We start from the raw sequence: 17,893 nt of genomic DNA on the forward strand, positions 1-17,893 counted from the left end.
GGCATAGTACACCTTCTCCTGCCACCAAACTCCAGTGACTGTTTTCACACCTAATGCCTTCCATTCAGCCATATCTCTTTGGTTGTTCTTCCTCAAAATGCTGTTTCTACTGCTTCCACATTCAGGCTAGGTTTACCACTTAGCTCTTCTGGCACACCAGGTACAGAACAGCATGTATTTCTTATTGGTTAGATATGGAATAATTAAGATGTCAAAACTCCATCATATCATTGCTTTGAAAGGCACCACACTGCACTGCTTTTAGCTGCTATGCAACACAAGCTCACTCCCTTGTTTGAATAATTTTGGTGCTGCTTCAGGAGCTCCTGTGCCTCAGGATGCCAAGTCATGAGCTGTTTATACCAGTGAATGAACAATTACTGAGAAGCATAGCACAAGACAAATATTTCTTTGAAAATGCATCCCAGACCCTATGAGACAAGTAGGGGTAGAAGACATCCAAGAGTTCAGAAACCCTTCACATACTTTTCTAAGTGTTGCTGTTGTTTTTTTCACTAAGTAACCTGCCCCAGGGGAAGACTGTAACACAGCCAGATCTTCATAGCACAATATGAAGTTTGTTTGTTTGTCTGTTTTTTCTCTTAAAACCAGCAAGTTTGCAGAAACTGGAAAGCTAGGAAATTCCATTCTGTAGCAGTGTTCCAGTGGTAATTTATCTTCTGACAAAAGATGGAGCAGAGCACACAGAGACAAAATACAACCCTACTTCTGTTTTTAATATATTGTCAGATTTTAATCATTTTGCATCTCCTTCCTGTGTACATATGCAGCCATGCTGAAGGGTCAGACACACTTTTCTCTACACACCACAACACAATTTTTTTCTCTTTAGGTAAATGCATTGTGTCTCTTCTGGAATATGTCTGCATTATTTTACAACTGTCATGATTCACTGCTAGCATTACTTATGTATTTATTTAATTTAGCCACCCAGCTCCCATAGTGTTTCTCAAGACTTAGCTCTAAATTAGGGGTTTTTTTACATATTGCACACACACTGATGTGAAGAAAACTTTATCAAATTTTTAAAGTATCTTAACATAGGGATAAAACCATTTCATCCTTTCCAATTAAACATTACTTCACATGTGTTACAAGTTATGCAGAATGGCCATGCACCTGAAAGCTGGTTTAGATACTATAAAACCAAACACCACTTTTTAAAAATTCTTTAAATCAAGAAAACAGATTCTGGATTAGAAAATGCCTCTTCTAGAGAGGCACACAGTTTACCTTTGCTTTAAATTAGACTTGCTATCCAGGTGGTTAAGGAGATCTGGAACAATTTCTGCCATCACATTTAATAGGCAGAGAGCATGCTTCTATTTCCCAGGGCCCTGCAGCACAACCAAGCATCTGTGTTAAATTTTTGCAATTTAGTCTGACTCAGTGAGGCAGGGACCTGTGCAAAGCCCAAGCCTGGCATCAGTGGGAATGAGCGGTTCACACCTCAGTCAGGACAGGCTGTGCACAGCCCATCTAGCATTCCTCTGCAGCACTCCAGGAGGGTTTGCATTCCAGTAACACTGTCATTTAGTAGAAAACATGCAGTGCTTGTTACTGCTTTCTTCTTCAGCAGCTCATTTGAAGGACTGTGTAGGCTACAGAAGCAGAGCAGTATGTAAGACAGAGAACATTTGTATTAGTGAAGAATACAACTGATACTTTCAAAAAAGCGAAGTACTTTACCATCCGTCTGTTTTTAACTGCATCCAGCTAGATTACACGTCACTGCTCACTTTCCATAAATGTGCCTTCAACAGCATGAAACCACCTATAATGACAGTATGCATTTTTTTGATGCATTAACTCTTACTTGCAGAAAACCAGCCTACAATAAGGAGGTGAACATAAGTGAACTTAAAGCACAGAAAAGTTCTAAAGCAGCAATAGGCATTGTCACTGGTGTAAGATTTCAAAGTCTCCCATTCAGTAGCTATCATTCCCTGCCATGCAAGAAGGTTCATCATCATATCTAACCAATGATGTTTTGTGACACTGTAACAATTTAATCCAGTGATTCCTATCTAGATGCAATATTTTTTCTTGGGGTACAGTCTTATTCATCCTGATGTCATCAGGAAGTCATCTGCAAGTATTGCATACCATTGTACCTAAGAAGGTCTGAACACATAATGAGAGGCAACTGAAGAGGGCAAATTCCACATTAGGGACAGTCCCTGCTTTGGCCAGCAAGAGACTCACAGGGTGCCTTTGGCTGTCCTATGGGTTGGCATGACAGCAGGACAAGATCACCACTCATGGCCCATGGAACCACCTGCTCCTCAGGCCCAAAGGCAGTGGGCCAGGCAAAGCTGTCCCAGTGTGGCCAGTTGGGTAGTGCTGGTCTATTAAAGAAAAATAATCTTTGGCAAGCACTTCTAGAAACAGTCCTATTCATCGTTCTTGCCTCAGAAACAGTTAAGTTCAGCAAGCTCCTGCCAAAGTAGATTTTTAACCCTGTTAATTCAAGAGCATGCAGTTGTTTTAAACAAATCGGTATGTGTATTACACTATAATGTCTTCTTTTGTGAAAAGTAGGCCAACATATTCCTCTTCTTTTATTGCCAAGACTTGCCTGTTTATTCTTAGTCAGCAGATAATTGTGCTGTATGTACCTCAAAGCGTGGTCCCATGAACTGAATGCCCAATAGCAGCTGGAAAGCATTAGCACATCCCTTACAGTATGTCTACTGGCTTGGTTCCCTCCAGGATAAACCCTTTTTGCACACTCCAATTCTGTTTTGCCATGTAAACCAAAAAGATCCACAGATTCATTTCAGCCATTTAACTGATGACACTTACGCAGCTGTGCTTTACACAGCACATTCTTAAGCAGAAGAGTAAAGCGTGAAGTTTGGCATGGAAGTTTACAGTTATACAACTAAATAATCTGATTCACTGGTCAGTTTTGACTCTGAGCTCCCAGCTGAGCATACAGGTACCTGAATGTACCTGGCAGGTACCTAATTGAGGTGCCTTATATCTGTAAGCCAAATTTGAAACTTTGGACCCTAATTACTTGTTTAGGCATTTAAATATAAATAACTAAGCACCACTGCTTCTTACTGGCTTCAGCAGGATGTGAAAGCTAGGCTGCTGTATCTTGGATGCCCCAAAACACGGAGGAAGAAGTAAATCTCAGATTCACCACTCTGAAAATTCTCAACTTCATGGTGTGGTGGGACAGGAAAAAATGTTTCTGATATTTAAACTGAGGATTAAACACACAGAAGAAAGTATTTCTGTGTTCGTTATATGCATAAAAAGTCAAAGTGCACTGGGAGACAGGAGGAGATTGTATAGACATTACAACTGTTATGTTTGGGATCTGATTATACTTTTAGAGACACTAATACAGTCACATACACCCCAATATTCTGAATGCTGTATACAGTGTTATCTTACTGCAGGACAATGAAGAATAAGAAGAGTATTCACTCATACAGTATGAAATAATTGCTCATAAGAGTATTGTCTCAATTTTTTCAATGCCATATCATTGCATGTTCAGACTTTACAAAGCAAGGAAATCATATCTGCTATGATGAAATGGATAAGGAATGAGCAGGAAGAAGCAATTTTCATAAAAACGTGTAGAACAAAAGGGTCTGGTGAGGAGTATGTACTGTCTGCACAGCTCCAGCTGTCTGCCAAACCTGATTACTGCCATTGCTGCTTTACATTGAACAAGGTCCCGGGGATGCCTAGTCATGAGCACAGCTGTCCACAATGTGTATCCCTGCAATATTCACACATCCTTCTCCATGCATCTCTGCTGCTCACACATGCAATGAAGTTTGTTTCTGCTGGTAATACACTTGTCTGTATACTTGCCATGATTTAACCTGGACGCACACTGCTCTTCCTCCTGATGACAGAGAATCTCAGAGCTGGAGCTAATAGATTTGTTGACATAAGCCAGGCCTCCCTTATGTCAGATAGTGATGCTATGGCATGTTTCTGCCACCAGCATCTTTGCAAAGATTTTCTCCTTGCAGAATATATGTTAATTCAAACAGTGTCCATCTACGACTAAAACTCCAACAGTTTGCAGAATTCAAAGGCAGCAAAAAGGGCACGTCAGTGGTCCTTCCCTGAGCATCCAGTGCTATAAACGCTGCTTGAACAGATCATATAGCATATGCACAGATTTTCTGCAAATATTATCCTGTGCAGAAATTTGTCTGCCGCTTCGTAATATACTTCTCATTACCTTCTTTTTTTATTTCCCACTTAACAGCAAAGAGAAAGCATTATTTACAATAACTGTCTCCTGTGTGCCAGTATGCATATAAATACATATATATATATGTATTTATACATATACATATGTATATATATACATATATACATATACATATACATATACATATACATATATGTATGTATATGTATATATGTATATATGTCCTGATAGGACAATAAGGCAGTTAACTCAATATAGCATATACTGAAAGAATCAGGCATCTAAAAAGATTATAATCTATACCCACAAGACAGAAAAAAGTAAAGTGATGCACAGAAATGTAACAGGAAGAAAAGAGTAGTAAGAGGAGGAAACAGCATAAAGGGGAAATTCCTGTCACACAGTCCTGTTAGATGGTGAAATAGATACCCAGCCAGAGAAATGTAAATCCATTGAACAAAAAAATTTAAATGAAACTTCATACATTACTTCATTTAAAAAAATGCACTTAGCTGTATAGACAGCTCAACACAAAAGTATATTATATACTTAAATACAGTTTTAATCACTTAGTGACACACGAGTGAAGGGCTTGATAGATAGCACAGCAGAAGCACAGCCAGAAGCACCAATGCCCTGCAACTTCACTTCATGTTCTGCACCTCCCACTGTGTCACCAGCCTGGAGAACCACCTTTATTACTAATAACTATCAACCTCCTCCCCAGAGCAGCCTGATGTGGCTCGCTATGGCAAAATGCAAGCCAGCCTATGAAGGCTACACAGTGCAGATGGGATGTAGGCACTGCAGCAGAGCTCCCAGAAGTCATTTCCAGCCCTGCAAACCTTTACTGCCCTTGACCTGGACACTTCTGCTTCCTGGGCAGGCAAGGTACACAGGGCACACCGCTCACAGACACAAGAGAATACTGTCCTCTCCCTCTGACTCCCCCAGATATCTGACAAAACACCCTGGATATCTGGTAAGCCAACCAACACCTCCTGACCAGCTGTTCCCACCACAGCCAGCCATACTGAAGTCTATCTTTAACTGTATAGCTGCTCCTTGCAGTTAATACCTGAGCACACAAAGTTGAAGTCTACTTGTATTAGTAGATACCAGTTGCTGACTTTTTGCCACATGAAGTAGTGTTCATCATTACAGGTATTTGCAGCAGCACATCAACTTTCAAGTTACAGCTGCCTTTAGGTGCCAGACTGTATCAATAACCTATGCAGGCTAACTCAGTTTAATACTGTTCACTTTACTTGGTATCTGCATTGAGCCAGAAGGGATTTCAGGGGAATTGTATGGGTCACTAAAGTAAGAAATTGTGTATCTCTCGTGAGGCACAGTTTACAGCTTCCCAAGACTACTGGGGAAGTGAAGGTCAGGGTCTAGTCTTCTGAGGGACTAGAGGTAACATCCTCACAAGGCTATTTTGCTGTTGCCTCACTGATTTCATTGTTTGCTGCATAATATGTTTTATCCATAAAAGCTGGAAAGTTAAACTTCCCACCAAGTACAATTATTGATGCCTACTGTCTCAGCCAGCAGATTGGCTGCACTTCTTCCCTGCTTACACTTTATGTATTATTGTATACATGCTTGAAAACTTGCTTCAGTCTTCCCAGGCTTTTGTTTAAACCACTCAAGACTGTAAAGTACTGCTTACACTTTACATGTAAGTTGATTTCAGGACAGCTCACTTTAATCTTTTCTTGGCTCTAAGTACTGATTAAGCCCCAAGCAAAGAACAGAAATATGTTTATCAGCTGTAAAACCACTAAAAACAAAGAAACATGCATTTACCAAGGGAAAAATATAAAAATGTATACTAAAACATCCAGACTTCATATTTTCTATGTCTCAAGGAACTTAAAGGCAGTTTCTGTATCACAGCTACCAAAGGTGTTTACTCTCTCAGCTCCTCCATGCAACTTTCTCAAAATCCTAGAGCAGATACCAGCTGAGGAATGCAGGTTAAATAGAAAAACAGGCTGCACAGCAACTCCTGTATTATAATTGCAAGAAAGGATAATTGGAAAAGTCTGATGCCCATCTAGCTTTTGTTTCAGCCAAAACCTGTTATATTGCCATTGTACAGCCCCTTCCAAGACAGCAAGAAAGGCCAAGCAGTCCTCCACATCTCCTGTTCAAGAGTGTTATTCCAGGAATGCTGAAGCTGAATTTGAACTACCCTTAGCAGCAACAATGAAACTGAGAGCAAGCAGCTTCCCAGAAACCACAACTGTTGAAGATACCCCCATGCAGAAATGACCACTTTTCAGCAAGTGCTACTGTCAATCACTGCAAGCCAGCCTAGAGGAAATGTGCTTGTGATAACTAGGTATTTTTAGTGTTTATAGAAGAAGTGAATAGTTTAGCCTTGTTTCTACTATTCCACGTTAATGTCAAGTTCTGGAGCATACATACAGACTGTGCACAGAAATTGGGCGGTGTTTCCCTTTTAACACAAGGCAAAATCAGGCAGCATCCCCCCATGTTAAGTTTCCATGACAGGATCTCTAAAAAAGGCTACATAATCCTTAAATTGTTTTGGATTTGATTTGGAGTTGTCATGTAATTAGGTTTTGCAAAACTGGCTTCTGGAGTGACAGCTTCCATTGTTACAGCACATGGCAACCAGAGAACAGCTTGTGGCAGATGTGATGCTTATTCACTGTTAGCTAGTTTTAGATTATCAATGTTATTATAATCAAAGCAAATATGAGATGTATTTGACATTTAAGAGTTTTGAAGCCTCTCCATCATGCTTAAACTACTTCTGTCAGGCAGCAACACAGCAAGATTCATTAAGAGCTGCAACAGTGACACAAAGTCATATTTAAGAACTAATGATGCAATTTGCTGGAAGTCTGTATTCCAAAAACCCACATTTTTAACACAATGTGTTCCTTCAGTAGACTACAAAGACCACCTATTAAAATGAGTGAGCTCATTAAGCATGCAGCTCCTTAGTCTTACAAGCTGTTGCAATAAGCAGCTGTTGCAAGAGGGTGAAAGGTTGAATTATCAACTTGGACAGGACAGCTCTCCATTCAGCTGGCCCAGGAGAGAAAGTATTTGAGCAACAGCTTCATTACTGCGGAGCGTACCTTTGCACACAAGCAAAAACATCAGTGGTATTGCAGCAACTTGCTTCCCTGACAAGTAAGCAAGACAATCCCAGAAATTAATTGTCAAAAATTTATTATGAAAACTTCAATAGCAGCAAATATTTCAATAAAAATTATTGCATTATTAAATCAGTTCTGCAGAGTAACCCAAGTGGTCTGTTAAAGTCTGCTCACTTTGGAGTCTCTGTATTTGTCTCAGTAAACACCCTAGCAATCCATCAAATATTTCAACTTTCTTCTGTTTTGTAGACAGCACCAACAGTTCCTAGTTACAGTACTCTGTCCAGACCTTCTGAAAAGTTTTGGCCCACTTCCCCCAGCTTTCTCTCTGCCTTCTGAAACAGCTCCACTCAACCAGGAAATCTGCAATATTTTTAAGTTCCATGGCATGTCAGCCTCTCCACAGTTGCAGGCTACTGAGGCTAACTGGTGAGGCAAGCTGTTCTTCTCTTTCTCCTCTGTAAGAACCCACTGCATGCCCATCGGAGTGACTTTAATCCAGTCTCTTGACCAGGCTAATCCATGGAATCAGCAGTGCGTTGCACACTTCAGTGAACCCACATCACGGTGAGAATGCAACAAAGGTTTCAGCCTCCCCAATGCACTGAGTCACCATCACTCAGGCAGGGTGATGGTTGGCACCCAGTCGTTGACATTTCGGCTCTCTTCACAAAACAAGTTCAGCTTTTCTAGGGCTGGGTCCTTCCATCCATCTTCATTTGGGTTCTGCCAGAAAAAAGTTGCATGCCATGAGTGCTGCCTGCCGGCTGAAGTCATCACAATATTTACAGAAGCATTAGCATAAGAAACAAGGCATTTTCAGATCGTCTCTGCCCTGACAAAGGAGGAAGCAGAGCTGCTGCTCTTGTGGACAAAGGAAATCCACAGTTCCAAGAAGTATACCCTACTGCTAGTACACCTCCTCAGCTGACTAGCTGTACAGGGTGTGCCAAGATCCCTTTCTTTGCCCAGGAGAGGATCTGACTAGCAACGGAAGATAAGGCCCGCACCGAAAGGCTCTAACTGACCAGAGCCGAGGCAGGCAGCGCAAGCACAACCCCGGCGGACAGCGCCCCGAGCGCCGCTGGCCTCCTGCGAGAAGGAGGGCACCCACCGTGATGAGAATGCAGTGCAGGTCCCGCGGCTCCCCAGACTCTTCGCTGGGCTCGACGATGGCAGCCAGTTTCTCCACGTCGTTCACCCGCACAATGTCAATGTCATTCTCGCAGCAGAAGGCCTGGATCAGGGTGAAGTGGATCTGCAGGGCAATATCCCCCTCGTCCTCTTCGTCCGTGGCCAGGACGCAGAAAGCGACGTTGTCGGGATCGCTGCAAGAAGAGAGTGGCACGTTGAGCCCCGCGGCCGACGCCGGGAGGCCCCGAAGCCCCCGCGCCCGGCCGGGCGGCCCCCAGTCCCCGCCTGACGTACTCACATGTTCATCAGCTTGGCCGATTCGTAGACGCCGGCGGTGAGGCAGCCGCGGCGCTGGGCCGACCCCAGCAGCTCGTGGAGGGATTTGCCGGCGGCCTGCGTCCTGCGCGCCAGGAGAGCGGAGAGTGAGCACGACGCCGCAACTGCCCACAATGGCCGTCCCGCCCCCTCGCCCCGCGCCGCAGGACCCCCCCCCCACCTCGCACCAGCCGCCTCCCAGACGTACCAGTCGTGGTTCGCAGGCACAGGCTCCTGTCCGTGGATTTCCTCCAGAGTCATAGCGGCGAGTCCCCAGAGCGCTGCGTTCAGCACCAGCCCGAGCTCCCCGCAGGCACTCCGCCCCGCTCTGAGGCAAACAGCTCGCAAGCCGCCCTATTTATAGCCCGCGCGGCTGGCACGCCAGCAGCTGGCGGTGCCTCCTGGCTTCCTATTGGCCAGCAGGGGAGAAAGGCGCGGCATTGTTATGCTAATCGGCGCGCGCCGGCGGGGACAGGCGGGAAGGGAGGAGGGAGAGACGCGGGCGGCTCGTGCCCAGCGGCCACGTGGGAGGGAGCGGGGTGGGGCAGGGCGGAGGCACGCGCCGCCTCTCCGAGCCCCGCCGGGGCCGCGCGCTCCCTGCCGAGGTGCGCTGCCCGCGCGCTGCCCGCGCGCCGAGCTGGGCGGGGCTGAGCTGCTCGAGCCCCTTGTCCCGCCGGGATTTGTCGCTGGAAAGCGTCGGGGCGGTTTGTGTCCGAGTCTTCGGTCTGCAAATCCAAAAGGTGCAAGGGAGAAAAAGGAATAGGAATAGGAATAAGTCTGATAGGTTAGATTTTTGCAAATGTAGATGCCAAGTCCCACTCCTGGGAAGGGATGTCCCTTACAGGACCCCAGGCTGGGAGTAACTCTATGGAGAAGGCCCTGGGGCCACGGTGGGCAGCAAGCCGGGCATGACCAGCAGTGGCCCTGGCTGCAACGAAGGCTGAACGTGGCTTGGGCTGTATGGCCGGTCAGTTGAGGGAGGTGATAATCCCGCTCTGCTCAGCACTTACCAGACAATAGCTGTGTAGTTTGGTTTCACCACCCCCAGTCGCTGGAGCAAGTTCAGGTAAGACCACTGTTTTCACAGAGGCTGCAGCACCAAACAGCTCTGCAGCCTCAGGCACCAGCCTGGAGAAAGCACAGTTCAGGAGGCACAGAAGAACAGGCCCCCCAAAACCTGTGGAGCAGTTATCAAGAAGATACAGCCAGGTTCTTCACAGCAATGCAATGCCTCGTGGGGAGACAAGAGGCAATGGACATAAGCTGAATTGAGAGGCTCAGATGGAATTTAAGGAAAACCCTTTTCCCCCTGGGGACAGTCAAGAAGTGGAACAGGCTGCCCAGGGAAGAAGCTATGCAGGCTGTATCCTTCCAGGGCTGCAAGCCCAAGTGGGACAAAGCCCTGGTAGACCTGGTCTGAGCTCCTTGGTGACCCTGCTGCAAGCAGGAGACCTCTTGAGCTCATTCCTGGGCTGTAATGTCCTATGATCCTATGATTTTTATTTTTTTTTTTCCATCTAATAGGAATGTTTTTCAGTCAAGGTTTATTAAAAGTAGATCTAATTTGGATAATCATGTGAGTTCAATTGTATCCTTTAAAATTAATTCTGCAAAATATTAATTATTTCTGAACTCAATCTGAACCTGTTTGTCAGCAAATCAAGTGATGGTAGAACAAATTTTCCCACTGTAAATGAGTACAGTAGTCTAAATATTAAACAACAAAACACTTTCCAAGTCCTTTGAATCTCTGACATCCCACCTAGGCACCCAGCTAGTACTTGTCCACCGAGTAACCACTTCTCACCAGCACCAAGTTATTTCACAGAGGTTGTGGAGAGCCACCTTGAGGTAGACCTCGACCTAATGTCAACTTGCACCGGACCAAGTCCTGCGGGTTGCAATGAGACACCTTTGTGACCTGTAACTCTCGCTGCTCCGTCATGTCCCATCACATCGTCCCCTTTCAAATGAGTTTAAACCCAAATGCCGGGGTGTCCTTTCCAGTTCTTTGCTGGGATTCTGAGATTAAGCACAACTCAGCTGTGGCTCTGTGTATGGGATATGCTGTCTGCTCAGTAGTTTCATACGTTTTGAGCAACATGATTTTAGAAGTGCTGCTCAAACTGAGCCACTTCAATGGCTTACTGTGTTCCTGCTTCCACTTGTTTCTAGTTAATGTCCTGTATTACATTACTACAGGTGACAGCATTGGACCCTGCAGTAATATTGTAGTAAGCTTCCATTTTAAACCAGTGACAACAGAAGGCTCTGCCAGATACACATGGCTTCTCTGAGAACATTTCTCAGATCATACCTACATCACTCTCAGGACTGGGGAGATGACTCTTAGTTGTAAACCACCAATTTTCATGCCTAATGATTTTTTCACCCTACAAATGTGCGAAGGCATTCTTGACTTGGGAACCCAAGCAAGTGACCTGGCACACTGAATTCTCATAAGGGAAAAATCCTTTGTATATCTGCCTCTTTTTTTTTTTTTCCTATAAATATATAAATGAGGAGGAATGCGGAAGACTAGCTTGAGTGGTTAATGGCAGCTTAACGTTTTCTTATGAAATTGGGTTAAACACACTAGATGGTACATCCCTTAGAAGTATTGAAGTGCCTGTTTCTGATGCACTACAATTTCAGTGCATGATGAAATAGGTGAAAAAGGCAGGACTGACTCACAGCTTTGAAAGATGCTGATATTAACTATGACTTTGCTGAATATTACAGTGGAAATGAAAGTTACTTAAAATGGATCAAAATTAGTAGGCCAAAGTAACTCCTAATAGATAACAGTGCATGTGTAGTAGTAAAACATATATAAGTACCTAAATATTAAACTGGTATGTGAAATCATATCAACACTTTAATCCTTTCACATGCAAGTGAAAGTGTTAGCTTAGTGACACAGTACTCCGGAGTTAAACGTTTTTGTCATTACATTTTTCAGTTTGCCCCATTGTTCCTGAGTCTCTCAGCACAGATGGTGCCAGGGGCCAGGAGGCATTACTAGAGAACTGATCCAGCTTATTTCAAAACCATAGTATCAGCACCAGACCTTAAGTGCAGAAAAGGTGGTGCAGGAAGGAGACCTGTGCCTGCCCAGCTCCTGTCTCATTTTGAAGGCATCAGCTCTGCAGACATGATACATTTGATGTCTAACAAGCAAATTGATCTTGAGCAGAGGTCAAAGTCCACTGCTTGCTTTCTAGGTTTTTTCCTCCCGTGTTTTTGATACCTTCATGAAAAACAGAAAACACACACACACAGTCAAGTTACACATCTATTTTTGGCTTTTCAGCATCCCTGGCCATGAGCACCAAATTAAGAGTGATTAATGTTTCCATCTGCAAGTGGGAGTTGCACCTTCCATTGCCACAGGACACTTTAGCACACTTAGGCTCACTTGAATGTCCTCAATATGCTTATTTGCCTAATACTGAACAAAAAAAAATCACTTCTGTAAATGCAGCTCAGTATAATCTTTGCATTGTTGGAAAACTGGTAGGTACCAGCGCTCTGGTGGATCAGCTGTTGAGTGCTTGAAGCCATCCTGTAGATGGGGAAGGGGGGAGCATCACGTTGCAGCAGTAGTGAGACATGAATGGGGGGATTTTGCAGCTGTACTTGACAGCAGTAGTGTAATGTCAGTGCCTCTTATATATGTTTCCATAGCATGAACGGGCTCGCCTGCACACCCGATTTTTTTAATGGCACCTCGCGCACATGACCGAACACACCTCAACCAGACATGACGCTGCATTCACAGTAACGCTGTGACCTCTGGTGGACACCTATAATACTACTGCTACAAATATTTATTTCCAGTTCACTGTTGCACAGTACAGTACTTAACATTCTGTTACATGCTCCTATCCTTAATGTTTTAGTGAAAATATAGCAAGGGGGGGGGGGGGTAATAAAAAAATAGACGGTGATGTTTCGTGCATGAAGAATACTAAAACTGACCTGTAAGCTCATAAAACATCAGATGAAGAGTGACAGTTTATTCAATCACAACAAAGGCAAGTAACCTAGCAGAACATAACACATAAAACTGCAGATAGATTACACCTTTGTATAGCTGGTTGTAAATGGTATTTTGTTATTTTTTGAGGAAAAAAAATGCTGTATCTACTGGAGAAGCAGACATCAATGTTTGGCCTAAATAAGAAAATACTCAAGCCATGAGGGAAAGAGGCATGCAAGCGGTCATAAGAGCCAGCCTAGCCATGGGCCTCTTACATTGCCTCCATGTGTCTCCTGTTTTTCTGGCTTGTGCTGCATACTAAGACTTCCCATTGGAAAGACCCTTTTTGCAAATATACACCAGTCCTTTCAGTTTAGATGGAGTAACCTCAACCACAAGCCTTTCCAAATTCATCACATTTTCTCCTCACTCTATTGCACTCCTCCATCCAGTCTTCTGCCTTTGCAGCCCTATTGTCCTCACCCCTCAAGTTTTCTTCTCCAGAAACAGCATCTCACAATATAAAAACAAAACAAAAAACCTCTCTACAAAACCTAGAAGTTTTAGGAAACGGAACTGTAGTCCCAGCTTCCTCTACAAACCCTCTGGCTATGACCGAGTGTTTGGGATCAGGACAAAACTGACCAACCCTGAAACTGTTTTTTAGAAAGGTTCCTTTATCCCCTTCTCACCTCAAAACACAGTGTGATTCTCCCCAGCCAGTTTGCTTTCCTTGACAAACTTAAATCGGAGCATTTAGCAGGTTCAAGCACTTTTTCCTCTTCATAAATGACTTATTTACACAGCTGCTTAGACTCTTGTACTGCATTTATTTAGCCATGTGATGCATCAGTTAAAGATAGTCATATATGTCTGCAACATAATGTTTCATATTTGGGTTTCATATTTTGAATAAGACATACACCTCCTGCCCATCTCTTACCACCAAAAGCGGCAGTTACAACACCACGTTACACCCCTGAGAGACCCATGAAAATACATTAAACCTGCTTTGCCATTCTGTATTTAGATTGTAGGGAGCTGCCAGTATGCAAAGAATATGCGTTTGGGACAGCCAGCTTCCCCATCTCCCAAGCCTGTGACAAAATCTGCATAATTTACATCCAGGACACTTCAATGCATCTTGGGAGAGGAGACCTGACAAAATGTAAGGGAAAATTCTGCTACACCCTGGCTCAGGAGTCCCTCAGAAACACTGGGAGGCATGGAGACTTGTTTTGTTTTTAATTAAGAGCTGCTGAAAGCCAGGTTTTCTTGGCAATGCTTTCTTTCAGACCAGAATTTTATCAGGGCAAATTTTTCAGGAACCTCTCCTGGGATTTCTGTGTGTTGGTAAGTCCAGCAACTGAAAATGTATTGTGCATTCACAGCAGCTCTGACTAGAGGCTATATGACTGGAAATCCTGGATGCATTGACTGCCCATATGCACCACAGCTGCATAATACTGAGCACTGAACAGATTGTGCATGCATGTTCAATTAAAGTCTGTGTGCCAGGACATACGCAGCATCAGATTTACTCGCCTTGAGCACACACCTTTGTCCTGGAATGCCTGGAAACCTTACTTCCTGGTATATCTTCAGACAGACATTCAAGGTTAGAAAATCATGGAACACTAAAAATTATATTTGCTAATAACTCAAGCCAGAAGAACAGCGGCAAATCCAAGCATCAAAAATCCCATGTTCTGGCTTTCCATCCACTCAGCATTGTAGCCCTCCAGCTCCTGCCAGTAATAGTCTCAAGTGAGGTGCAGTTACAAATAAAACTGAGAATTTTTTGTGATACAGCCGTTTTTTCATTGTCAGTTACCTCAGTTTCTTAATTTAATTTTTCTGTTATATCTCTTTGTGCACTGCACAGAGGCCTTTCTGCTCCATCAGAATAAAACTGCTGAATAAACCTGTCTTGTTTTGCTAGCTCTCCAGTCCAATTATATTATATTAAAGACTGCTTTGAATGATGATGTCAGCTTTCACAGTGCTGATGGCTCCATATGTTGCTAAAGGGAGTATTTCACAACTGAACATAACTTGATCAGAATAACTTTAAAGAATCTGATTTTTATTTTACTGTGTACTGAACTTTCTTAGACATGCCAATGGAAGATAAAAATCTAATGCTTAAGATCACTGAACAGCTGTCTTTGTGTTATAATGAAAGAATACAGTATTTCCTTAGCCCAGATCCTGCCAAGATTATTCATTTTACTAGGTAATTCTGCAGCATGAAGAAATGTAATTCACAAAGAAGGCCCATTTGTGATGTAAATCACAAAGATGTGTTGCCCTATGTCAAGTGCCTCTTATATCTCAGCAAAAAACTGTCTAACGGAATTTTCATTGCAGATGTTCCTAGCTGAGTGAAATAACCTGATCCTTCAGTAGTTTGTTGGTGTCTTCGCTGTAGGTGTAATAGAACAGACAGCCTGAGAATGAAAACTCAGATAGTCAATGAAATGTTAAATATTTAACTCTCAGTTTTCCCATGTGTGTTTTCCTGCCTTTAAAAAAAAAACATAATTGTCTATGAGACTGATGTCTATCTAAACAGATTAACATGAGATCTGATGGGGACAAAGTTACTTTATCTTGGCCCTTTTCTTTAAAGCAAACCGATAGGTAAGAATAGCAAAAATCGTTACCGACCTCGGTTATTTTCAGAGACACCTCTGCATATGCCATCAAATCAGAATATATGTATCATCCCATCTTTGTGATAGTAAAGAAAAGATTCAGATTAAAGATAGGAAACGGACCCATTTTCTCTTTACTTTTCACACAAAATGAATGAAAACATTTTCTTTAGATATAAAGGTGCACATTATTTAAGATACTATGTGATGGTATTTAGAAGTTCAGATTTCTCTTTCAAGTCTTGTTATTCAAATGTTTCAAACGTCTTAGTGAGAAGTGAGCCATGAATGACGCCCATAAAGTAAAAATCAAGTTGCACTCTTTGATGCATAAGGTTACAAAAAGCAAGTGATGACAGTTGCTAAATGTGCAGAAATACAATCTAACATTTAGATGCAACCTAGCACTGTGTAAGAGAAGGCCAGTTGTGAGCTATTGATTATGAAATTACTGCAGGAGTATTACTCCTGGCTATCACATTTTACTAGTGAAGATTTTTAGTTCATTTTGACATTAATTGAGATAGTTTAAACTAATTTAATTAAAATGTGTGTGCCGTGTGGCTAAGTTGTGATTGTTCCTCTGTTGCCTTTTAATTTCTCAGCCTTCTCAGGTTCCAATCAGTAATTCCGTGTCATTCTTCTGCATAGCCCTATACCTCACTTACTGAGTATGGGATTTTGGATCAAATACATAAATCATAGATTTCCTTCTACACACTAGGTGTTCATCTGGTGGTGAGAAGCAGGGTGCAGGGACACAGATGGCTGCACATAAGCAGGAGAGGTGGCAGGTAACCTTCCCCTGAAACACTTGCTCTGTTAAATTACTGTCTGGACCAAGGGTATAACACTGTTCAGACAAAGTGAATAATTAAAACCTCCCTGACTCCAGTCAGTTTGTGTATGGCCCTGGATATGACAGAGGCACAGCACAGCAGCACTGGTAGATGTTCTTATTGATAATTAAAAATTCAGTATCTACACCAATAGCATAAGCTCCATCAGCTATTATTTATGCCTGGCCCCTGACACTTGCTCTGGGAATCACATATGTTTTTTATAATAAACAAGCCTTAAATGAAAGATACAATGGTCCTCCATATGAGGACCAGAGTATAATTTTTCCCTTCTTTCAGCTGCCTTCCCTAAGTGGTAGGCAGCAGAGTGTCTCAGGATATACGCTGGGGTTTGGTGGGACATGGGACTGCTTACATGTACTGGCTGAACACAGAGGGTGTCAAGTACTGCCCATGCCAGTGTGGTCTGTAGTTTGAAACAAAGATATGCCCAGGGAGACCTTCTGGCAGTCTGAGAGTGGGAACTGGAACTTGAAAGACCATCAAGAAAAGCCTTTTCTGGCCAGCTGAATAAATAGGGGGTATCAGCAACAGCTCCACCACTGGCCCTGTTTTTTCCTGGGCAGAACAGCTACATTTGGTGCTGGGTCCAGTTTTGCATACTGAATGGACTCTCCGGGCCTAGTTATATGAGGCAGATTTGGCTGAGCTGTGGAGAAGCAGCGCTGAAAGTCTGAAATTGTTCCATGCATTCATGCTGGCAAGAATTCAGTTTTGGGGACTTTTCTTTCAAAAGGTGAGGGGCACACAGGGAGAGGCTGGAGGAGTATGAATTTTGCCCTCCAGCTTGCACCCACTCAGAGCCTATCATCAAGTCAGTTGTATACCCAAGGCTGTGCACAAACATCTTTAACTGGCAAGGCAGTGGCTTTTCAAATTCCCAGATGGATTTATTGAACAGTGACTCCTCTCATATGACTCAGCCTTTGGTAATTAATTTTAGGACAGACTATCTCAATACCCATTATGCAGGTCTGCCTCTGTAACTTGTTTAATGTGAATAAGAAAGGCTGTTAGCAAGCTCCTTTGGCTTGTGCCTCCAAAATTTCTGAGATGGTAAGGATGCTAAAGTGGGCTTTTATGAGTTATCTCGTGAAGTGACATCATCCTCTGTATTTAGGTGTGAGGAGTTAATAAAATTACTAAGAGACACACACTGATCTACTGTCTCATTTAGTATTCTTCAGCAATCTGCTCAATAGATTAGTGCTAAAAAGAAGAAACAAAGATCTACCTGCTACTGCAAAAAATGTCAGAAACAAAAGAAAAAAAACAAAAACAAACCAACACCAAAATACATTATCATTTAGGTTTCATATTAGTCACTTAAAGTTGTGGGGTTTTTTTAATTGTGTACAAAAGCTTCCAACTTTGATACTTATACTCTTTTAAGGACTTGTGTGAAACGAACCTCTAGTGGTTAAATTGGGCATTTCTTCAAATCAACCTCCCCATGAAGTCCTACATCCCATACTTTTGGGGAAATCCTCAATTGAGGATCCTGGCTGAGTATTTCAAAATCTAAGAATGGCATAAGGTTTTCAAAAATATAGCCCCAGTTTGTGTGAATCCAGTAGGAGGAAAGTGTGAATATC

The 17,893-nt window shown here is 42.9% G+C and overlaps 1 protein-coding gene across 2 annotated transcripts; it reads right to left on the reverse strand.

Moving 5' to 3' along the window:
* Window positions 1–7,402: 7,402 nt before the first annotated feature.
* Window positions 7,403–9,115, reverse strand: GADD45G (growth arrest and DNA damage inducible gamma). Of its 2 annotated transcripts, XM_051642661.1 has the most exons (4): window positions 9,008–9,115; window positions 8,783–8,884; window positions 8,465–8,678; window positions 7,403–8,076 (listed from the first exon to the last, which is right to left on the reverse strand). In XM_051642661.1, exons 1-4 carry the CDS (start codon window positions 9,058–9,060, stop codon window positions 7,966–7,968), a joined length of 480 nt encoding a protein of 159 aa, XP_051498621.1. In that variant the 5' UTR covers window positions 9,061–9,115; the 3' UTR covers window positions 7,403–7,965. The 2 variants fall into 2 exon arrangements, with proteins under 2 accessions (XP_051498621.1, XP_051498622.1); XM_051642662.1 differs by lacking the exon at window positions 8,783–8,884.
* Window positions 9,116–17,893: the final 8,778 nt, after the last annotated feature.

Source organism: Apus apus, chromosome Z, assembly GCF_020740795.1.
Source record: "Apus apus isolate bApuApu2 chromosome Z, bApuApu2.pri.cur, whole genome shotgun sequence".
In the NCBI taxonomy this organism is placed as follows: domain Eukaryota; kingdom Metazoa; phylum Chordata; class Aves; order Apodiformes; family Apodidae; genus Apus; species Apus apus.